The sequence below is a fragment of the Stomoxys calcitrans genome, chromosome 4, assembly GCF_963082655.1.
Source record: "Stomoxys calcitrans chromosome 4, idStoCalc2.1, whole genome shotgun sequence".
NCBI lineage: Eukaryota > Metazoa > Arthropoda > Insecta > Diptera > Muscidae > Stomoxys > Stomoxys calcitrans.
In genome coordinates, this window is record NC_081555.1 from 49195616 (window position 1) to 49221451 (window position 25836).

The 25836-nt window shown below is 38.7% G+C and overlaps 1 protein-coding gene across 1 annotated transcript in view; it reads right to left on the reverse strand.

Moving 5' to 3' along the window:
* Nucleotides 1-364: 364 nt before the first annotated feature.
* The window catches only part of LOC106088619 (tyramine beta-hydroxylase), an 89711-nt gene continuing 64239 nt past the window's right edge, over nt 365-25836 (reverse strand). The window contains exons 8-9 of the mRNA XM_013254214.2: nt 14048-14235; nt 365-4885 (exon numbers count right to left, since the gene is read on the reverse strand). Of these exons, the coding sequence (XP_013109668.2) occupies nt 4585-4885; nt 14048-14235 (489 nt within the window). The 3' untranslated portion in view covers nt 365-4584. The remainder of the gene's footprint in view (nt 4886-14047; nt 14236-25836) is intronic.

Here is a 25836-nt window from a genome sequence, read left to right on the forward strand (position 1 = left end):
ATGGCTGCAAAAACAAATAAATTGTATGGAACTGCTGTATTTCTAATGACAAAGATGTGTTTGCATTCAAAAATGTCTTACATAAACATTAAAATTTGTTTGTGGTAAAAAAGCCCCCAAACTCACGAGGTGAAGTTAAAAACCATGAGATTCTGCAAGGCAAAGGCAAAAGTCGAGCGGAGCCGACTATATAATGTCCTACACCACCGAGTCAGCCAATTCTTTTAATATATAGCACTTATATCCAAATCTAGGCAGACTTTAAATTTGTATACCCATTGAAATATCGAATACAACCTTAAACGATTTTCTTACGATGGTACGAAAATTGTGGCTTCCCCCATAAAAGATATATATGATCTAAATCTGATTCGATTTTGATGAAATTTTGCAAACGTATTGGGATGTCAATTAAAACATATCATTAACAATTTTGCAGAGATCGGCCAAAATTGTAGCTACTCCAGCTTTAAAAGGGCATATCGGATGAAAGATATGTATGGGATCTATATATAGATCTGTTCCGATTCTAATAAAATTTTGCACACATATTGGGACGTCATAAAAAGTACTTCGTGCCAAATTTGGTAAAGATCGGACCAAAATTGTGCATTCTACAGCCTTAAAAGAACATATCGGAAGAAAGATATATATGGGAGCTATATATAAATCTGATCAGATTCTGATGAAATTTCGAACACAAATTGGGACATCGTCAAAAGCACTTCGTGCCAAATTTGGTAAAGATCGAACAAAAATTGTGCCTTCTACAGCCTTAATAGGTCCAATCGGATTAAAGTTATATATGGGAGCTATATCTAAATCTGAACCTATTAAGATGAAATTTTGCACACGTATTGGAACGTTGCAAAAAGCACTTCGTGCCAAATTTGATAAAGATCGGACCAAAATTGTGGCTCCTACAGCTATAAAAGGGCACATCGGATGAAAGATAAATATATATGGGAGCTATATCTAAATCTGGACCGATTATTTATATTCAAAATCAATAGCGTTCGTCCTTGGACTAAAAAAGAGACTTAAGCAAAATTTTGTGAAAATCGGACAACAAATGCGACCTGTACCTTGATTACAAGAATACAGACAGACGGACATAGCTAAATCGAATCAGGAAGTGATTCTAAGCCGATCCGTATAATAATCGATGGGTCTAGCTTTCCTTTTTCTTCTTGGCGTTGCAAACAAATGCACAAATCTATAATACCCTGTACCACAGTGGTGCTGTAGGGTATAAAAAATTGTAAATCCTGTGCTTAGGTACTAAAAAGTGACGTATATAGTGGAAACAAGTAAAAGCGTGCTAAGTTCGGCCGAGCCGAATCTTATATACCCTCCACTATGGATCGCATTTGTCGAGTTCATTCCCGGCATCTCTTCTTAGGCAAAAAAAAAAAACATAAAAGAAAAGATTTGCTCTGCTATTAGAGCGATATCAAGATATGGTCCGGTTTGGACCACAATTAAATTTTATGTTGGAGACCTGTGTAAAATGTCAGCCACTTCGAATAAGACTTGCGCCCATTGGGGGCTCAAGAAATAAAATAGAGAGATCGATTATATCAGGCTATAGACCGATTCAGACCATAATTAACACGAATGTTGATGAATCGGATAATAATTGCGACCTCTAGAGGCTCAAGAAGTCAAGATCGCAGATCGGTTTATATGGCAGCTATATCAGATTATGAACTGATTTGAACCTTGTTTGGCACAGTTGTTGAAAGTCATAATAAAAAACGTCATGCAAAATTTCAGCCAAATCGGATAGGAAATGCGCCCTCTAGAAGCTCAAGAAGTCTGGTCCACAGATCGATTTATATGACAGCTATATTTGAACCATACTTGGCACAGTTGTTGGATATCATAACGAAATACTTCATGCAAAGTTTCATTCAAATCGGATAAGAATTGCGCCCTCTAGTAGCTCAAGAAGTCAAGAGTTGTTGGATATCATAACGAAATACTTCATGCAAAGTTTCATTCAAATCGGATAAGAATTGCGCCCTCTAGTAGCTCAAGAAGTCAAGATCCAAGATCGGTTTATATGGCAGCCATATCAGGTTATGAACTGATTTTGACCATACTCAGCATAGTTGTTGGAAGTTATAATAAAACACCTCACGCAAAATTTTAGCCAAATCGGATAATAATTGCGCCCTCTAGTGGCTCAAAAATTCAAGACCCAATATCGGTTTATATCACAGCTATATCAGGTTATTAACCGATTAACACAGCATAGTTATTGGAAGCCATAATAAAACACCTTAACAAGATTACAGACAAATCGGATAAGAATTGCGCCTTCTAAAAGCTAAAGAAGTCAAGACCCAAGATCGGTTTATATGGCAGCTATATCGGATTATGGACCAATTTGGACTATACTTCGTACAAATGTTGAAAATAATACCAAAACACAATGTGCAAAATTAAACCCAAATTGGATACGAATTGCGCCTTCTAAAAGCTAAAGAAGTCAAGATCCGAGATCGGTTTATATGGCAGCTATATCAGGCTATGTACCGATTTTGACCATACTTAGCACAGTTGTTGGAAGTGATATCTTAACACTACGTACAAAATTTCAGTCGAATTGGAGGAGAATTACGCCCTCTACAAGCTCAAGAAGTCAAGACCCAAGATCGGTTTATATGGCAGCTATATCAAAACATGGACCGATTTGGCCCATTTACCATCCCAACCGACCTACACCTATAAGAAGTATTATTGCAAAATTTGAAGCGGTTAGCTTTGCTCCTTCAAAAGTTAGCGTGCTTTCGACAGACAGACGGACGGACGGACGGACAGTCGGACCGACAGACGGATGGACATGGCTAGTTCGATTTAAAATGTCAAGACGATCAAGAATATATATACTTTATGGGGTCTCAGACGAATATATCGAGTAGTTACAAACAGAATGACGAAATTAGTATACCCATCATCCTATGGTGGAGGGTATAAAAAATACTTCTTTAATCAATTTACTTAAAAATAAGTTAGAAATATTGGCCCATTGGCGTTTTTATAGCTTCTATTGCAACTGGTTGGTTGCTCCTCAATCGTTTATGCAATTTAAAGCAATTACAAAATATAGCAATTACTTTTTAGGCAACCCAATATACTTTATGGGGTCTTAGACGCATATTTCGAGGTGTTGCAAACAGAATGACGAAACTTGTATACCCCCCTTCTATGGTGGAGGGTAAAAAAACATTTATTGAAATTTCGCAAATACGATCGTAGTCCTATGAGGCCAACACGATCCCTTTAATCATGGAGACGGCATGATACTATATTCAGTAAATTTGATACGTTGTGGACTAGCGATGGAAACTTATCAAGATATCAGCAAAAAAATCCAACTTAACAGATTACGGGGATATGTACATAACTAGGATGGTAAATTCTCTTTCCATCCAAATAAGAGTTCAAAGAAAACAATTGATAAGGTGTTTTGCCGTTTAAAGTAGGAACCAAAGCTAGAATCATGAAATTTTGGGATATTATGCCACTGGAGGCATAGATTTCGGAAACTAATTTTTAAGGTACTAAAAAGTGCAGAACAAAGTAATGCCACCCCAGAGTTGGGGCAGGACTTGGATTAAGAAAGATTAGTTGAAACATTCTTTCCAAGGAAATTGCGCCCAGAGTCATGTGCATGGCAATGGTATGACATGATTTGTACTAAACTAAGTCCAAGTCACAATTATTTCTTTCTCAGAGTTGAACAACTTTGATTCTCGAAAATGCGCTCTAATCTCATTACAATTTCAAGATTCGCAAGTAAGACATGAAAATTGGAATATCTTCCTTTGCTTTCGTCCTTCGTTAAGCAGACGGCATAATATACATTCAAAATTGTTCTTTACTATGCAAAATCAACTGAGTTGCTTGATTTTTCGGTGAATTAGCAAAGAATATGTTTTGAGGCTATGGCTGATTATCTTCATTTGTCTGTAATGCCATACAAACACACACACACACCGCAGACAAAGACGGGCTAAAATCTATGCGAACTCATTTGCATTTTAAACAACATTAAAACTACACAGCAAACACAAAACTGACAAGGTCTGTTACAAGCACTGGCTGATGAAGACAATATTTAAAGGCATTAACCACAACTTCATCCGAGTTATACATCCCCATTGCCACAGAGAATACAATGGAGATATGCAAAACAGTGGTCATGGCAACATGGTGGTGACCTTTCCCACTCCCAACTTCATCGGACTGATATAAAATAATACAACTTAATCTGCTGGCATTAGACACACACTGCCAGTGAACCTTCAACACACACATTGTATGCCATCAACCCGAATATGTAGAGTTAAGGACCAAAAAAAAAAAACAACAACAACAACAAAAAACAAAACAAAGGCACTGAACCAACAGCATGTGTTTGTTCAACTGAAAACTAACCAAACAAAGAACTGGAGAAAACAACATAAAAAATAATTCTTATCATTTGTAACAATTTCTAGTTGGTACTGCTCCTTCGTTTTATTATGGCAACATTGTCCAGCTGTCCGTCCGTTTGTTACTATGCTCCTTCCGCGCTTAGTATATGCACTCGCCCAGTAAATCGCATTCGCCCCTGTCCAAGGGTTTCAGCCACAAAGGATTGTAGTTGGGACAGACTTTACGATGCATGGGTATTTTGATTTGTATGGGCGTTATGGGGGCACCCTCCCACTCATAGCCATCGAAGCGGAGACCATCGGATTTGTTGCATTGCATACTAAGTGGTTCCTCAATATACATGGTGTACAATTGGTCGACCCGTTGCTGGGTCCACTTGATGTTGCGATAATTCTTGGAACGTGCTCCATTCAAATGTATGTGATGTTGATGCTCCTTCCTGTCGAGACGTACGTAGGGAGAGAAAAAGAGAAAAACAAAAACACCAAATTAAATCAGTTGTTGTACCATATTCAAGAGAATCTTCCGCAAGAAAGAGAGTGTGAATAGGGATATACTTTGCTTTGCAGTCATTCAATTGTGGCAAACAAGGGAGAAAAAAAATGATTTAAATTTACGGCCAAAGGACAATCAGCATCATCATCATTGCATGATTGGACTTTTAAAGTATTCAACATAACTTTTGCAATATCCTGAAGGACATTGACATTTATTAGTGCAGTTTATTTCATTTACTCTGTTTAGGAAAAGCTGTAATTACTGGATTCTAAACTAATGGGAAGCTGCAGGACAATTGAAACAATACGCCATAAGAATTTTACAGCTCCGTTGAACTGAAATACGATTTAAAGCAATAATGAATTGATCTTGTAGTAAGTTAGGTTAGGCTGAAAAGATGGTGTAGATATTAATCCGCCCCATAGACATACACCTATGTCAATAATCGAGTTGTTGTGCGCTCTAAAAACTAAGAAGTTACCTCGAAAAAGAAAATCGAAGTTAGGAATTCCGTGCTATTTACAAAATCCTTAATTGTGCACTAACCTTGCTATCACCTGCCGCACCGATTTTGCATAAGTGAGCTTGAAGTCCTATGTGTAATGCTACCAAAAGCTATACTGGCCTACTTACTTCCTTGTAGTAAAAGCGTGCCAAGTTCGACCGGGCCGAATCTTGGGAACCCACCATCATGGATTCTACTAAAATATGGTAGCTATATCCAGTTATAGACCGAATTGGACCGAACTTGGCACAATTGGTTGAGAGTCATAACAGAACACTATATGCAAAATTTCAGCCAAATCGGATAAAAATCGCGGCTTGTAAGTGCTCAAGAAGTCAAATGGGGAGATCGATTTATATGGGAGCTATATCATTTTCTTGACCGATTTGAGCCGTACTTAACACAGTTGTTGAGAGTCATATCAGAACATCATGTACAAAATTTCAGCCAAATCGAATGAAAATTGCGGCTTCCAGGAGCTCAAGAAATCAAATCAGGAGACCGGTTGATATGGGATCTATATTCAGCAAAATCGGATGAAAATCGGGAGATCGGTTTATATGGGAGTTATATCAGGTTATGGACCGATTTGGACCGTACTTGGCACAGTTGTTGGAAATAACAGAATATTATGTACAAAATTTCAGCTAAATCGGACAAAAATTGTGGCTCCCATGGGCTCAAGAAGTCAAATCGGGAGATCGGTTTATATGAGAGCTATATCCAAACCTAAACCGATATGGCCCATTTGCATTCCCCAACGACTTACACCAATATAAAGTATCTGTGCAAAATTTCAAGCGGATAGCTCTACGCGTTCTCTACGCCTTGCACAACCGGGCAGATAAAGAAAATGGAGAAAGTTGGGAACCAAAACTTTGAGACAGTCAGTAACTTTATCTACCTCGGCACCGCCGTAACCGAAGCGAGTATTATTCTTCGCTTAATCTGGTGTCAGATTAAGCGAAGAATAATACTGGCAAACAGATGCTACTTTGGACTAAGTAAGCAGTTTAGAAACAAGGCCACCCTTCGACAGACGAAGACTACACTTTACAAGACACTGATACAATACTACCCGTGCTGTTATATGGTTCCGAAGCATAGATACTTGTGAAAGCAGATGAGGCAGTGCTTGGAGTATTTGAGAGAAAGATTCTTCGTAAAATATATGGAGAATATAGGCGACGTATGAACCACGAGCTGTATATAGTTACACGCATCAAAATACAACGGCTGCGTTGGCTAGGTCATGTTGTCAGAATGGATGAAGAAGCTCCAGCAAAGAAGTCTTTTGAAGGCAAACACGGAGGTACACGCAAACCGGGAAGACCAAAAGCCCGATGGAAAGTTCAAGTTGTGGGAGACACCTCGAAACTTGGCGTCAGAGATTTTAGAATTAGCGCAGAAGATCGAGGCGCTTGGAACGCTTTTCTACGTTCGGCTAGTGGAACAAATCTTCGGTCATAGCCAATTAAAGTAAGTAAGTAAAGTAAGCGTTCGACCGCTATCGTGATTTCGACAGACGGACGGAAGGACGTGGTTGGTTCGAATCAGAATTTCGAGACGATCAAGAATATATATACTTTATCAATATTTCGAGGTGTTACAAGCGGAATAACTAGATTAGTATACCACCATCCTATGGTGGTGGGTATAAAAACCCAAAATAAGGACAACTAATATGAATATCGGTGGCCACCGTGGCGCAGAGCATGTCCGCCTATGACGTCGAACGCCTGCGTTCAAATTCCGCCGTGAACATCAACAACATTTTCAGCGGTTTTTATCTCCTTACTAATACTGGCTACATTTGTAAGGTATCCTACCTTGTTAAAACTTCTCTACAAAGGGATGTCGCAATGCGGCACTCTGTTCGGACTAGGCATAAAAAGGAGGCCCCATATTATTGAGCTCAAACTTAATCGGACTGAACTTATTGATATGAGAGAAGTATCTTCTATTCCTTAATGGAATGTTTATGGGAAATATCGCAGTGTTAGCCATACGAAATGATACAGTTCCTCACAAATGTCGCCAGTGGTAGCCTTTATATGGCTATTAATAATATGTTATTGCCTCTGGAATACAAAAGTGAGAAAGTGGTCGCGTATGCTGATTACGTGGCAATTGCAGTTTGGGGAATGTTTGCAGCACTGTTAGAGATATATTTCAGAAAGCTTTACGTGCGATATCGAAGTGGGCTACTGAAAGTGGTCTTGGCCCAAATCCGTCTAAAATGGAAGTTGTTCTATTCAGCAGGAGATACAAGAGGAGAATGTGTAATTTACAGAAAGCGAAAATTACTTGGGAGTTTTGCCAGAAATTGAACTACAAATCCATCATTTTAGGAAGGGCAAGAATGGCAACTCTTGCCCTATACACCTGCAAAAGTGCTATTGGGAAAAGTTGGGGTTTTAAACAGCGTGTCTTTCACTGGGTGTATACTACAGTTGTTAGATCTATAATGCCATGTAGTGTTGTGGCCTGGTGGACGACGCTTCACAAGTCTATCTACTGAACAACACTCAGCCGTTTTAAAAGGATGGCTTGTTTGTTCTTCGCAGCCCCACTGAGGACGACACCATCTGATGTACTGAATTTGATGCTACACCGAATGCCTCTATTGTGAGGCTAAGGGAGCATTATGTTTGGTCATGCGGCGACTGTACAATGCTCGATGTTCCAGGCAGTGTGGATAAGGCATTGCGTAACCCGTTATTTTATAAAAAGTACTGTAACACTATTAATTACAGAACCGATTGGTACTGCAATATTCTTGTGAATAGAGGTTATATAGACCTCTATACTGACGATTCCAAACTAGACGACGGATTTGCTTGCAAACAAGCGGATTTGCTGAGATATAAATATCTATATCTTCTCAGACATCAAGGTTTAAATCCAGGAATTTTTAGTCCACAAACCATTTCTCCACACACCTATGGTTCCTGGAAAGAACCACATCATGAGTTTCCTTACGCATCCAGGGGCAGTTGAGAAAGCATTAGATAAACACTTCCACAGGATACTTGCGGTTTGGACGAATCCTCCTTAGATGCTTCACTTGATGTTTCTGTCGAAGTACTTTTTTAGATCCGTCCTTTCCCCCTGGCGCACATCTTAAGCCCTATCCTTCAGATTGACCCACCCACACAGGGTCCGTGTCCCGTTTCGCGCCTTCGCCTCTTGTTTTCATGGCAAGGGGTTTTCAGTCTCCTGCAATCCGCCAGACTTAAGAAATGTGGTCGATAGTTCCTCAGCTCGATGGTGTTCAGCAACGACTGCTGAGTCGTTTCCTGATTCCCCAAGCCCCACCGCTTCTATAGACCTTCAGTCAACTTGTTGAATCCGTAGGACTAAACTCCTTTAGACTTGTTGAGGTCTGCGAAACAGCCGGAGTTTAGTACGAGTACTGCATGTCTCCTGCCGCCATCAACCTCATCCAATCTACCAATCTTCCAGTCGGTGGTCAATAGATTGAGATAACATTCTCTTAGTCTTCCAAACATTGATTGAGGATCTTAGGGAATCTTTGGTCCATTGGTCGAGAAGGATTATCTTTCTTCTTGACTAAATCCAGTCCTGCGCCTGGCCAGATCTCGACAACCTTTCTTAGAGCATAATGATACATTTCAATTGCAATTAATTTGCATCGTCCCCGTTACCAGTCTGCATCGTCACAAACTGAAGGCGGTTCAAGCTATTCCGCAAGGACATCGGAATATACAGATGACAGGCCATTGACTATCCTATTCCAATTGTTCCTAGGTAAGCAGCCCTGTTCTTCTTTGTTGTCTATAACTTCCATCACCAAACTGTCCCTAGCGACATTAGGAAAGGTTCTTGAACCTATTTTACTATTGATAGCCTTAGTTCTTTTGGTCATGCCCACCAGGTGACCTCAGCCACTTGGCTGACTGCGGTGCCGTTTCCCAATCTGGAGTAGCTTGCGTAGCGAATCTCCTACCTCAATTAGGGGAGCCTCTTTCGACTTTTGCTTCCCAATCGATCATTGCTTGTACGAAGGTGCACCATTTCAATGCAAAGAAAGTTGGAGGGAAAGCCAAAAAGTGTACCTGGAGAGCTATTACCTAAAATTCCAAAAATGTCATAAATTTTCTTGATTTTGCTTGAGACAGTGATTTCTATAAGAACCCTTGAAATCTTTCCCGTAGTTTGTACATATCGGAATATAATGGGATATATATCCTATATTTTTTTATCCTATCATTAGTATCAAGGCCAGCCGGTCCAAAATGTACTCATTTACTTCATATTGATGTAGCTCAGTTTGATTGAAAAAGGGGCAAAAAAGTAAATATTTAGATATATATTCTACTAGCCGAACCGGGCCCTCTCCGCTGCGCCTTCTTTAATTCTATAGTATCTTTTAAGGATGGGGACACTTCGTCCTGAATGTGAATATCGAATTCGTGTCATTGTAGCATATGTCCGCCATTGACGCTGAAATGTCGTGATTGGTCTACATATCCATTTGGCGGGTTTTGGACGGCCCCCGAGGCACCAGACTACAACAAAAGAAACCATATTTTGTTTTTAGTGACGGTAGGTTACGTTAGGTTAGGTTGAAAAGAGGGTGCAGATATCAATCTGCCCCATGCCACTGTAGACATACACCTAAGCCAATAATCGGCTTGTTGTGAACTCTAAAAACTAAAAAGTGACCTCGTAGAAGAAAATTTTAATTTTTAGGAAATGCTCCAACGTCTCATCATCTTTCTCACATGCCGTACACATGCTATCACTTGCCGCACCGATTTTGCATAAGTGAGCTCGTAGTCCTATGTGTCCCATTATGACACCAAAAGCTATACTGACCTCCTTCTTACTTCCTTTCAGTAAAAGCCTCGTCCTCCCACGATCCGGATCAACCCATAGATTTTCGCCGTCCTACCGACTGTTTCGCTGTTCCATAGAGTTATAAGCGCGTTTGTCGCCCACGTGCTTAAATCGGGCTGCGTCGACCCGAAAGGGTTAACCAAGTTTATCGACGGCAGTCCTCTGGCCTTCACTGCCAAATCGTCTACCTTTTCATTCCACCTTACTCCGTTATGGCCCGCTACTCAAACGATGCGGATTGTGCCATCCTCAGAGAGGGCTTTAATCTCTTCTTACACTCTTTGGTGACTGTAAGAATGCAAAAAAATGTCGAACAAATCGCATCACCAATCTGCTTTTTAGGGGAGCGTTGGCAGCTCAGACATTTCGACTCAAATATGGATATCAAATTCGAGCCCTATATTGCCATGGTCGGTTAATATGGACCCACCACCGGTACTTTGCCCTGAAAGTAGATATCAAATTCGTTTTTTACACCTAAATACACCATAGTCAGATATGAAGTTTAGGGGGTGACGCCCTAAAGCACCCCCTTAACTGAACTTCATATCCCCCAAACGCTTGGCTCCAAAATTGGAGATCAAATTCGTTTTCTACTCTCAAATATTGTACCTTACATTTGGGTCCCATATTGTCATAATGGGTAAATTAACCTATTTGACGTATTTTTAGGAGGAACGCAAATTTTAGTGTCATATTGTAATATATTCCCAAATACCTTTCATTTGAGTCTCATATAGCCATGGTCGGTTAATATGCCCATTTGGGGGTATTTGGGGGTGGAGCGACCTCCCATTACTTGGACCTAATTTTTGGTGACTTATTTGTAATTTAATGCCGAATATTTTCATTTGAGTCCCATATTGATAGAAACGCCGAACCCCGAGTTTTGGGGTTAGGGCGGCACGCTGGGTACTTGGATCAAAATTTTAATACGATATTCGTCTTCTAGCCTCCAATACCTTTGATTTGATAGCCATATTGTGCCCATTGGTTCACTTTTTTGTTTTGGGTAGCGTTTTTGGGGTAAGGGGGAGGGACCGCCCCCATCCGATATCTAAAGATTATATAGCCTATGTTTCCTTCCAGACAGATTTACACAATCTGGAAACATTTTTTTGATTCTACGGAACAAACAAAACAGGTAAAAAGGCGTTAAGTTCGGCCGGGCCGAACTTTGAATACCCACCACCTCGGGAATATACGTAAACCACCTTTCATCAAAATCCGGTGAAAATTGTATACTTGAATTTCGGCGACATCGGATGATAAATGCACCTTTTATGGGCCTAAAACCTTAAAAAGAGAGATCGGTCTATATGACAGCTATATCCAAATCTTAACCGATCTGTACCATATTGCAGGATTATGTCGAGGGGCTTAACTTAACTCACTGTTCCAAATTTCGGCGACATCGGACAATAAATGAGCATTTTATGGGTCCAAAACCTGAAATCGAGAGATCGGTCTATATGGCAGCTATATCCAAAATTGGTCCGATCTGCGCCAAATTGATGAGGGATATCAAAGGGCCTAACACAATTTACTGTCCCAAATTTCAGCAAAATCGGATAATAAAAGTGGCTTTCATGGGCCTAAGACCCTAAATCTGAGGATCGGTCTATATGGCAGCTATATCCAAATCTGAACCGATCTGAGCCAAATTGACGAAGGGTGTCGAAGGGCCTAACACAACTCACTGTCCCAAATTTCAGCAAAATCGTATAATAAATGTGGCTTTTATGGGCCTAAGACCCTAAATCGGAGGATCGGTCTATATGGCAGCTATATCCAAATCTGAACCGATCTGGACCAAATTGAAGAAAGATGTCCAAGGGCCTAACACAAGTCACTGTCCCGAATTTCAGCAAAATCGGATAATAAATTTGGCTTTTATGGGCCTAAGACCCTAAATCGGAGGATCGGTCTATATGGCAGCTATATCCAAATCTGTACCGATCTGAACCAAATTGACGAAGGATATTGAGGGGCGTAACACAACTCACTGTCCCGAATTTCATCAAAATCGGAAAATAAATGTGGCTTTTATGGGCCTAAGACCCTAAATCGGAGGATCGGTCTATATGGCAGCTATATCCAAATCTGAACCGATCAGAGCCAAATTGACGAAGGGTGTCGAGGGGCCTAACACAACTCACTGTCCCAAAATTCAGCAAAATCGGAGAGTAAATGTGGATTTTATGGGTTTAAGACCCTAATTCGGAGGATCGGTCTATATGGCAGCTATATCCAAATCTGGACCGATCTGAACCATATTGACGAAGGATATTGAGGGGCCTAACACAACTCACTGTCCCAAATTTCAGCAAAATCGGATAGTAAATGTGGCTTTTATGGGCCTAAGACCCTAAATCGGCGGATCGGTTTATATGGGGGCTATATGAAGATATAGTCCGATATTGCCCATCTTCGAACTTAACCTGCTTATGGACGAAAAAAGAACCTGTGCAAAATTTCAGCTCAATATCTCTATTTTTAAAGACTGTAGCGTGATTTCAACAGACAGACGGACAGACGGACAGACGGACGGACATGTCTAGATCGTCTTAGATTTTTACGCTGATCAAGAATATATATACTTTATAGGGTCGGAAATGGATATTTCGATGTGTTGCAAACGGAATGGCAAAATGAATATACCCCCATCCTTCGGTGGTGGGTATAAAAACCGAGTCCCATTTAGACATGATGGGTCATATGCCCATTTAAGGCTTTTTTTTGGAGGTAGAGTGACCCGAACTGATTTTATATGTCAGTTTCGTAATCTACTACCTAATACCTTTCATTTGAGGCCCATGTTGACAAGAACGTCCGATATGTCTGTTTGGGAAAATTTCGGGGTTGGAGTGGCCTGATGGGTACTTAGACCCAAATTTTAATACCATATTAGTATTCTATTTTCCAATACCTTTCGTTTGATACCCATATTGTCCCGATCGGTCCACTTTTGATTTTGGGTGGTGTTTTTGGGTAACGGGGGAGGGTCCGCCCCCTTCCGAAATCAACCAATTACCTTACAACCTTCCTGTCCATATTTGCGGTCTACTCCCGAACAACTTTCATTTGAGTCCCATATTGTCATGATCGTCCAAAAAACCTATTTTAGGGGGTTTTGGGCTTGGGTCGTCCCGCCAGTTACTTGGCCCCAATTTTTAATATGAAATTCGGACTCTACTCCTCAATACCTCTCATTTGAGTCCCATATAAGCCCAATCGATCCACTTTTATTTTTGGGTAGTACTTTTGGGGTGAGGGGGAGGGTCCGCCGCCCTTTCGACATCAAAAAATTATATAGCCTATGTTTCCTTCTAGACCAACCTACACAATCTGTGAAAATTTCAAGGCAATCGGTTCAGCCGTTTTTGAGTCTATACAGAACAATCAAACTAACCGACAAACGAACACATATTGAATTTTATACATAAGATACCCATTCGCTACGCATTTGACTTCTTGGGTACCCAGAAGACCGAACTTGTATCCCTTTTGGCTAAAGTTTTGGCATGTTAAGCGTTCGTCATACTTGATTCGTACTAGTTCGAACTTTTTTTGTTGTACCCACCACACAGCAAATTAAACTCCTAACCTTATTATCATTCCTTCCACCCATAAAATTTTATGCATTTTTATTTTCCCCATTCTAATTGCATTGCCAAAAACCCAATGTAGCTTAAACGAATGCAAAACAGGACAACAACAAATAAGCATACTCACTTTTTCATATAAATAAAGTAATTCTCCAGGGCATCCTCCGATACTGAGCTCTTGCAGACCTCCAATTTGGTGGCGGGATAGTAATGCATATAATTAACGCACATCTCATCGCTAATGGAGAAACCGCCAAGCGTTGCCTTCTCATAGCCGATGGTGTTATAGTAGCAGGTGGTAACCAGAGCATCACCCTAGGGTAGGAGGCACCGCATAACATGAAATGAAACCAAGCAAAAAGTCTCTTTTAACTAAATAAAAAAATTTTGAATTTTAAAAACATTTTCTGAATACGAAATGCGCAAACTTGATCCCAACTAAACAAATTGAAACAGATTTGCGCCCCCTCCCTCAAGCGTAGCGCATTTAGTCCCCTGGCAAATTAGGATTGTCTGCATGTTGCCTTGACACATTTCGACGAGCCATTAACACAGATACCACTTTTTTCTTTTGCTTGCAGTAACATAAACAACGAGGGCCATGCCCAAGATTTGCTTTGAAGTGCAAAATCGTGTTAGCTTTGTGGGTGCCGAGAGAATTAACAATCAATGACAAGAAAAAGCGTGACATGAATAGTGATTTATGTAAAGCTAAATGTCGCAATAACATGATTCGGTTCGAAAGGATCAATAAAGGTTTTACAAAAACATTTAAATATTTCTAATAGAGCGAAAAAAGTAAACTCAGCCCAATAATACTAGAAATGTGGTCCAAAAGGCAAAAAACTAGAAAAAAAACAAGTAAAAAGGCATTAAGTTCGGCCGGGCCGAACATTGAATACCAACCACCTCGGGTATATATGTAAACCCCCTTTCGTCATAATCCGATAGAAATTGTATAACTTATGCACCCAAATTCGGCACGGACATTGATGGTCTTTTAAATATAAGTCACTGTTGAATTTTGTATTTCAACAAAATCGGGTAATAAATAACGGTTTTATGAGCTTCAGACCCTTAACCGGCATATCGGTCTATATGGCACCTATATCTAAATACATTCCTGTTTTTACCATAATTGGGTCGGATGACGGGTGGCCTAAAACCACTCACTGTTTCAAATTTCAGTGAAATTGGATAAAAAATAATGCTTTTATGGGCTTCAGGCCCTTTACCGACTAATCGGTCTATATGGCAGCTATATCTAAATATAGTCCGATCTGAACCATATTTGGGTCCTATATTAGAAAGCCTGAAACTACTCACTGTTTCAAATTACAGCGGAATCGGTTAAAAAATAAAGCTTTTATGGGCTTCAGACGCCTTATCGGGAGATCGGTCTATATGACAGCTCTATCTAAATATAGTCCGATCTAAACCATACTTAGGTCAGATGTCGGGAGGCTTAAAATAACCCACTGTTTCAAATTTCAGTGAAATTGGATAAAATATAATGCTTTTATGGGCTTCAGGCCCTTTATCGGCAGATCGGTCTATGTGACAGCCATATCTAAATATAGTCCGATCTGAACCATATTTGGGTCAGATGTCGGGAGGTCGAAAACTACTCACTGTTTAAAGTTTCAGCAAAATCGGATAAAAATTTAGGATTTCAGGGGCATAAGACCTTTTATCCGGAAGTCGGTCTATATAGCAACTTTATCTATATAGCAGCTATATGGTTCGATTTGGCCCGTACAATAACTTAACTAGCGTGCATCAAAAAGACGTATATGTGCCAAATTTCAGCTCAACATCTCTAGTTTTGAAGGCTGCAGAGTGATTACAACAAACGGATGGACAAACAGATAGACGGACAGGCGGACAGACAGACGGACTTCGTAAAATCGCCTTAGAATTTTACGACGATCCGAAATATATATATACTTTATAGGGTCGGAAATGGATATTTCGATGTGTTGCAAACGGAATGACAAAATGAATATACCCCCATCCTTCGGAGGTGGTTATAAAAAGTTAAGAATCTTTTGATCTACGCTCTTACTAGCCATCCAATGTTACGGCATCCAAAACACTAAAAAATAGATTATAGACTAATGCAATTTTCATGGTTTACAATCAAAGATGGGCTAAAGTAGGTCAAAGCCGAACTTTGGAGAATAAATGCGCTTATATAGATTCTAAAATTGAAAACCGGCAATACATATACATACATACGTTATGGTAGCTAAATCTGAACCGATTTCTATGAAATTCATCTCATCGCCGAGCTGAAGAATCAAAAGAGAAGCCTTTGTGCTGAATTTTGCGAGGATCCCATAGGTAAGGTTAGGTTGGAATGAAGGTGCGGATGGGGTGGATTAACCCATGTCACTACGGCAGCAGCTTTATCTAAATCTGAACCGATTTCTATGAAATTCAACAGTAATTGTAAGAGTCATAAGAAAATCCTTAATGAAAATTTCGAGAGAATCGGATAACAAATGAGCATTTTATAGCAATATTTCTCAAAATCGGACGAACATGGGAGCTATATCTAAATATGAACCGATTTTTCCAATTTCAGGTTGAAAAACATGCCTGTACCAAATTTGAAGACGATCGGATGAAAATTGCGACCTGTACTTTGCACACAAATTAACATGGACAGATGGACATAACTAAATCGATAACAAAATGATTCTAAGTCGATCGGTTTACTTATCAATGGGTCTATCTCCTTCCTTTTGGGTGTTAAAAACAAATGCACTAAGTTATTATACCCTTATGATGGGCCTCGGCGGTGCAAAATTTTGACAATATGGTGATTATTGCGCTTGCAGTGGCCCTAGAAGTGAAGGTCAGGCGAAAGACATATATGGCAACTATATCAAAATCTGGACCGATCTCTATGAAATTCAATTGTAAAATTAGAAGACATAAGAAAATCCATCCTGCCAAATTTTGAGAGAATCGGTTAACAAATGAGCATTTTATTGCAATATTAATCCAAATCTTACGAACACATATATGGGAGCTATATCTAAATCTGAACCAATTTCTGGCAAACTTCTCAGATATTCTGGTAGTCGTCGGGTAAAGCGTTGTAAAAAATTTGGTCAAAATTGGTCAATAAATGCAGTGGCTCTAGGAGTGAAAATCAGGCGATATGTATATATATGAGAATTATATCTAAATCTGAACCGATTTCTATTAAATTCTTCAGTAATCTTGCGAGTCACGGGAAATTTCAAGAGAATCGGTTTAAAAATTGCCATTTTATTGCATTATTACTGCAAATCGGACGAACATATATATGGGAGCTATATCTAAATGTGAACCTATTTTTCCCAATTTCAAAAGACTTCGTCTCTAGTCGGAAAACCATGCCCACACCTAATTTGAAGACGATGGGATGAAAACTGCGACCTGTACTTTGTACACAAATTAACATGGACAGACAGACGGACATAGCCAAATCGAACCAGAAAGTGATTCTGAGTCAATCGGTATGCTTACCAATGGGTCTATCTCTCTTCCTTCTGGGTGTTACAAACAAATGCACTAAGTTATAACACCCTGTACCACATTAGTGGTGTAGGGTATAATAATATTTTATCCAAATCGGACAACGGAATCGAAAGTCAGGCGTAATGAATAATTTTGTCTTTAAAAATATTTATCGAAATTTGTCCATAAAAAAATTTTTAGGAAATGTTGCTTAAGGCAGACAAACTAATTTTGAGCGTGGTCCGGCCCGTGTTGAAGTTCTGACATTAGAGAGTGTTACGCTGAAATTTTGTCGTTAGAGAAATTACACTAAAATTTGTTTAGGAAAAATTTAGTTTTTAGGTTAGGTTTAAGAGGCAGTCCTCCATCCATATCCGCTAAATCAGACAGATTTTCAAAGAAATGAGAACCTAAAATGGAACTCCTTCTTACTAGCAACCTTCAGTTTGTCAGCATGTTTTCCAATTAGACAGTGACCTGCCATGACGGACACAATGACTGAGACATCAGTTCTAGCCAATGACAGCAAAGCGGTAGACCGCTTCAAGTCTAGATTCGACCACAATGTCATGTTCTGCTACCTGGCATGACGGACACAATGACAGAGACATCAGATCTAGCCAATGACAGCAAAGCAGTAGACCTCTTCAAGTCTAGATTAGGCTATTTAATTTTGGAATGCTCACAGCATTCTTGGAATGTGTGGGGTAGTTCCTAGTCTCGCAAGCTCGCCCGCTACAATTTACAATTCCCTGGGATATCTCTGTGGCCCAGCATCCAACTATTCAGCCATCTCTCTGAGAGATCTGCGACATTCGAGGGTGGTTTTTGTGTTCAGAAATACGTTCTCCAGGTATTTAATGACTGCCTGAGAAGATATTAATCAAAAAGGGGCTCAGGTGGGGTGTAATCCACACTGCCTGGAACATCGGACATTGTATCAAGGCTAACACAGTATCCGTAGCCGCCACATGACCAATGCGAAAGCTCACTTAACCTCATAGCAGTGGTTTCTGCAATTTGTCTAGCCACAATGTCCAGAGGCATAAGATGTAGAATTAAAATCAGTGCTTCAGATGGTGTCGTCCTCAGTGCGGCATTGATGCACAAACAAGCCATCCTTTGGATCCGGTAAAGTATTGAGCAGTAGGCGGACTTTTGAATAGCCGTCCACCAGACCACAACACCCTATAGCATTATAGGTCTGACAATTGCAGTATATACCTAATGCATGACACGCGGTCTAAATCTCCAACTTTTGCCAATGGCTCTCTTGCAGATGTATAGGACAAGAAATGCTTTTTTTGCCCTTTCCAAAATGTTCAATTTGAAGTTCAATTTCCTGTCCAGCAAAACATCCATCAATTTTGCGCTTTCTGTAAATGGAACATTCTCTCCTCACAAGGAGACAGGTTCCACTGTAGGCAACTTGTATCTCCTGCTGAAAAGAACTACTTCTGTCTTGCACGGATTTATACCTAGACCGTTTTCGGTAGCCCAATTTGCTGTTGCACGTAGAGCTTCCTGATGAATATCTCTTATAGTGCTGGGAAACTTTCCCCTTACTACTATTGCCACGTCATCAGCATAAGCGACCACTTTTACACATTTTTCTTCCAGAGACCATAATAATTTGTTAATAGCTCTATTCCAAAGTAGAGGAAACAGTACACCTCCATGAGGTGTTCCACTGCTGACCCATCTTTTTAGATCCACATACCCCAAGCCTTCCGTAATGCATCTTTTAGTAAGTATAAGTAAATAACTTTTTTCTACATACCAAACTTCTGTCAAACCAGCAAAAATTAAAGCTTCTAGGAACGAATTTTTACATGTGAGCTATATCAGGTTATAGACTGATTTTGGCCGTATTTGGCACAGTTGTTGAAAGTTGTAACAAAACATTTTTTTTTTTTTTTTTTTTTTTTTTTTTTTTTTTTTATTTATTTTCATTACAACTGAGTTACACTCATCTAGTAATTTTAAGATAGCGTATAGATAAATAATACAAACTAGAGAATTTAGCCTAGTTCGAATTCATTTTGTGGAAATAGTTCAGTAACTACATCCTAGTTCTTGGGATTTAGGGCCTCTTAAGGGACTAGATCCATTGGTATAGTTCTTTGAAGTCTTCTGGTGGCTGGATAGTTTCGAACAATATTATTTAAGTCAGAGTTAACGTGACTATGTAACTTGTTCGCATGTTTCAGGGCGTGAATGGATATTTCCTCTGATATTGTCCTCACTCCCAAGTCTCTGTGCAGATCGGTGTTTCGTATGTACCAAGGTGCATTAGCAATGGTACGAAGGATTAAATTTTGGGTTTTTTGAATCTTTTCTACTTCATTCTTGGCAGCGCAACCCCAAAGTTGTATTCCGTAGGTCCATATTGGTTTAATCATTTGATTATACAAAAGAAGTTTGTTTTGAATCGATATTCTATTGTCCACTAGCATCCAGTACAGCTCTGAGAATTTTATTTTTATTTCCTTATTTTTTTTCTTCACGTGCTCTTTCCATTTAATTTTAGTGTCTAGGGTCATTCCCAAATATTTTGCTGTGTTTGCGAATGGTATTACTTTACCATTTAGATATAATGGTAAATAACGAAGCTCTTTGTTTGTGAAAAGTATGTGGATTGACTTGTTTTCATTTAGATTCATCCTCCATTTGTTTATCCAAAGTAAAATGTCCGACAGAGCTGCTTGAAGTTTATTTGTAGCTTCAATTTCACTATTGGCAGTCGTAAGAATTGCAGTGTCATCGGCAAATGTTGCAATTGTTGCATCAGGCGGGTTTGGTATATCTCTGGTGTAAAGAAGGTATAAAACAGGGCCTAGGACACTCCCCTGAGGTACTCCAGCCTTTATTGGTTTCAGTTTTGAATAATTATTTTCTATTTTTACTCGAAAGTGTCTGTTGGTTAAGTATGATTCCAAGATTTCATAAAATTCCTTTGGGAGATCGTTATGAAGTTTGGTTAAGAGCCCATGGTGCCAAACTTTGTCAAATGCTTGTCCCACGTCTAAAAACACGGCAGAGCAGACGAGTTTATTTTCAATGGCTCTTTCGGCTATATCAACTATTCGGTGAACTTGTTGTATAGTTGAATGATTATTTCGGAATCCAAACTGATGGTCAGGTATGAGAAGCCTACTTGTTAATAAGGGACGCAATCTTTTTAATAGCAACTTTTCAAATATCTTTGACATAACCGGTAGTAGCGATATCGGACGGTATGATGTTATTTCATGATCAGGTTTTCCAGGTTTCTTGATTACGATAACTTCTGCAACTTTCCATTCTAATGGAACATGTCGCAGACGAAAACATGCATTTATTATAAATAAAAGCTTTTTAACAGCTATATGTGGAAGCTTTTTAAGTATTTTGGTTGTTATTAAGTCATAACCTGGAGATTTCTTAGCGCTCAGATCTTTGGCGATGAGATTTTCTAGCTCTTTAATTGTAGCTGGTTTAATGACTTGGTTGTCACATTTTTCTAATTTATAAGTTTCTTCATTGTCAGACCTACATTCAAGTGGTTTAAATATGTTGCTAAAATAATTTGCAAACAAATCTACTTTTTCTTCGGCTTTTTTTACCCATGATCCATCTACATTTTTAAGTGGTGGAATGGTTGGGGAAGCTTGATTTAATTGCCGCGTGGCCTTCCATAGATTGTAGTTGGTTTCTTTGGTTGCTGTTAGGTTTCCTAAGTATCTAGACATAGCCTTATTTTTTGACTCCTGTGTGATGCGTTTGAGTTCATTAACAAGCCTGTTCAATGTTCTTTTATTTTCGATTGTTCTTTCTCTTTGCCATTTCTTCCTAGCTTTTCTTTTCTTCGATAAAAGGTCTCTAATTTCCTTCGGATATGTGCCAGTAGTGTTGGTATGACTTGTAGTAGGAGTACTTTCCCATGCAGACGTTTGTATTGCGTTGATGAAGCATGTCAACTCTTCATCAATTTGATCTTTGGTTCTAAGGGGAATCTTTAGTTCAATTTTCTCAGACAATATATATTTGAAAAATTGCCAGTTAGTACGATTATTCGAGAGAAAACTTGGTGTTTCTTTTTCGATAAAATTATCACTGACGGTCATTATCACTGCAGAATGATCCGATGATGATAATGCAGCTGTGTTCTCAATGTAAATAAAGTTTTTAGGTATATTTTTAGTAACAAAAAAATCAATTAAATCTGGAATACGTTGCTCATTCGATGGCCAATACGTAGGCTCGTTTCCTGAGTATATCTCACATTTTAGAGCTCTGCATGCTTTGTGAAGTTGGTGTCCTTTGGGTGTAGTTAATCTAGAGCCCCAGAGTTTGTTTTTAGCATTGAAATCTCCTCCTAATATAAAGTGATTTTGAAAACCTTTTAAAACTTCAATGTAGTGTTCGCTTTTAATGTTATGCCTTGGAGGTGAATAGATAGCACATATTTTAAAGGTCTTATTATTTTTTAAGCTCACTGATACACATGCAATTTGAAACATTTCATTCTCTATTTTCTCTTCTTCTTGGTGTTCAATATTATTTTTGATTATTATTGAGGCTCCTCCTCTCGGTCTTTGGGAAGGATGAACTGCATTATAAATCATGTACCCTTTGACACTGACATGTGTATGTCTAGTCAGATGGCTTTCTGAGATTAATAATATATCAATTTTGTGGTCGTTGAGAAAATATTCTATTTCATTAATGCGGCTCACTAAGCCATTACAGTTCCATGTTGTTATTCGCAGAGTAGCCATTATTGTGGGACTATATTTTGCGCGTTTATTATGATAGCGTTTATTTTATCTATTAATTTTTCATTTAATACCGCTTGATCATCCAAACGGCGATTAATTTTTTGCATATTTTTTAGGATTTCGTTTAAGATCAATGAATTATCTGTTGCATTTTGTGCGTTGTTTGGGCTCAAAGCCTCTGCAAAAGTTTTTGGTTGCATGTTTTGCCGGTTCATTCCTTGAAATGGTTGTTGGACACGTGCTTGTTGGAGTCTTTGGAAGGTTTGGTTTTGATATTGAGGTTGTAGCAATTGGTGGTCTCTTGTACGTGTTCCCAGTGGTTCTTCGTTATCCTGAATTTTTCTTGTTCCCTCTTTCATGAGTCTAGTTTTATTTCTCATTTTTTGCAGTTCCTTTGCCACTTCGCAACCTCTATAGCTGGCTGGGTGGTTACCTTTACAGTTAATACATTTTGGAACTATTGTTTTAGGCTTTTCACAGTTTTCTGTGTCGTGTTTACCAGCACATTTAACACATCTCGCCTCCTTTTGGCAATATCGTTTAGTATGATTGAATCCCTGGCACCTTTTGCACTGCGGAATTAATCTCGTTTGTGCACGTACCGCTTCTACTTTAACTCTTAAGTTGAGAATGCTAGTAATTTTAAAGATATTTTCCATGTTATCATCTCTGTGGAAAGTGACTCGAAATATAGGCAGTTTTCTGTATGTATAAGAGTTGCTTTCTTCTTTTCTCTCTTTCTTTAAAATGTTAACTGCATCAAGGGGATTGAAGCCTTTGTTTTGAAGATCTTCTATGATGTCTTCTTTAGTGCATGTATGGTGGAGGCCTCTTATAATTACTTTGTTTGGCCTCTCTGTTTTATTTTCATATGTGTACCATTCGAATTTCATTGAATTTAATGTTGCTGATAAGTTTCTGTACCCTGTTGAGTCAGAAGTGTTAATTTTCCACACATTATTGTTCAAAGAAGTAATAGTAACATTTTGGACATTTGCAGATTTTAGAATGTTTTTTATTCCTTCATAGCTAGTTACTCCTACAACATTAATTGGAGGAGGTTTATCAACCCATCCTTGTTTCACTGCGTTTTGTTTATTTATATTGTTGTTTTCACTATTAGTTTTAGGTGGGTTGTATTGTTTATTACCTTGGTCTTGGTTGACTTTGTTAGCAGTTGATCTGTTCTTTTTTGACCTCTGGACGATCCAATTAGTTTCCCTTTCTAGTTCCTCTTCATCTGTTACATATTGATGAGCATTTACATTCACGTTTTGTTCCTCTTCGGAGTTTTGATCATAGTTTACGATGTTTTCATCAACCATGGAAGCACTATCACTATATCTTTCATGTTGAAAATCGTTATTGGAATGCAATTGTTCTTTAAGGGCAATGTTTTCGTGCTTCAAATGTTGTAGTTCAGCAAGAATGTTATCAATAGAATGCTGCATTTCATGAATTTGCTGCTTTAACATAGAGTTTTCATTCTGAATAATCTGTATTCTATTACCTCGTAAAGGCGTTCCTCCGCCAGGAGGCGGGTTATTAAAACTCATTTTAAATTTTAAATACAGTGACCGTTAATAACAGGGTGACTATATGTATATTTTCTTTAAAGTCATGAACACCACCACAGTTGTTTGAACTAAGTCTGGCAACACCATTTGACTGTCAGACTGAGAAACAAGATCAGCTGCTGTTGTTTTATTTCTTATCACAAGGGACAGATATAGTTTGTTTTTTAATCGTAATTTTGAGTTTTTTCACTAGTGGTGAATTTCTTTTGCATCCAAGTGTGTTTTTCTTTTGCAAAATGTTTTGCCGTTTCTGTGCACACCCGACAATTCCCGAGAAGAGATAATAATCGATGCACTACCCAGGAGTGTAAGGAATTTTTTGCACTACTTTTAATGGTGATGGTATGTTATGTTTATATTGTATTTTGTATACGAACGGAGCGCTTTGATAACACGACCACAACAGGTGATAATCCTTACGCACTGATTACAAAACATAGCATCCAAAATGTCAGCCTAATCGGACAAAAAATTGGGCTTGTAAGGACTCAAGAAGTCAAATCGGGAGATCGGTTTATATGGGAGCTATATCAGGTTACAGACCGTACTTGGAACAGTTGTTGGAAGTCATAATGACTACGTGCAAAATGTCAACCAAATGGGACAAAATTTGCGGCTTCCAGGGGCTGAAGAAGTCAAACCGGGAAATGGGCAGCAATATCAGGTTTTGAACCGATTTAGACCATACATGACACAGTTGTTGAAAGCCATACCAAAACACCACGTGCAATTTCAGCCAAATCGGATAAAAATTGCGCCCTTTAGAAGCTCAAGAAGTCAAGACCCAAGAAGGGTTTATATGACAGCTAAATCAAAATATGAATCGATTTGTCCCTATTACAATCCCAACCGATCTACACTAATAAAAATTATTTTTGCAAAAGTTTACTCCTTCGAAAGTTAGAGTGCTTTCGATTGACAGACAGACGGTCTTGGCTAGATCGACTTAAATTATCATGACGATCAAGAATATCTATATATTATGGGGTCTTAGACGCATATTTCGAGGTGTTATAAACGAAATGAGGAAATCAGTATACCGCCATCCTGTGGTGGAGGGTATTCAGCAACTGCATTTATTGCCCGATTTCGCTGGAATTTAACGATTAAAGGTTATTACCCATAAAAAGCGAATTAATTACCCGATTTTGCTGAAATTGAGTAAAATGATCTACAATCTCCCGATTTATGGTCTTGAACCAATATAAGACTCTTTTATTACCCGATTTTGCTGAAACTTTGAACAGTAAATTGTTCTGAGTTTTGTCCAGATCGGACCATATTTCGATTTAGCTACTTTAGGTTCAGAATCGTGTATTTTCAACCAGATTCTAACGAAATTTTGCTTAAACATAACTGAGGTGGTGGGTATCAAAAGTTCGGCTCGACCTATTTTAATGAGTTTTTAGTTGTTTTTAATCTTTTTGTTTGTATAGAATTCCGATAGAGAAGATTTAAATAATGAACATTCCACCCAATTTTGCTTTCTACATTTTCATATTAAAATTTCCAATCCAGTTCAAAAACTTTGTCCGTAAAATAAGACAGACCACAATAAAAAAAAGTTGCAAATAATTGAAAAATATTCTTCAGAATCAATTTGATAAGAAAGAAGAAGACATCATTGCCAGCGATTAACTGCACAATAACAAAGTCAAACATAAATTTATTCAACAACTAAGCTCTCCAAATGCAAACAGTTGCTAGCTATTCTATTACTATTTCTATACATAGTCCGACTATTTACTAAAGTTCTAAAGTTATTTTCCAATTATCTCTTCCGTTTGTTTTGTGGCATAACATCAGTTGACCTCCATCTTCCGCATAAAGTTGAATCGGATGCAGTTTGTCTGGCATCGTCGACCAGCGTTTCACAATTTGCTCATAGCATTAATGTGAAAAAATTTACATTTTCCCCATTTAGAAAAGGTTTCTTTCACAGACAAACTTTGGATTGTTCATTATTCTGTACTTAAGCACTGACATTGCAAACATTTCTGCAAGTACGTTCTCCTGCTTTCCCTGCATTTACAAAGAGAGTGAAAGTTCTTTGTGGTTGGTTGGATGAA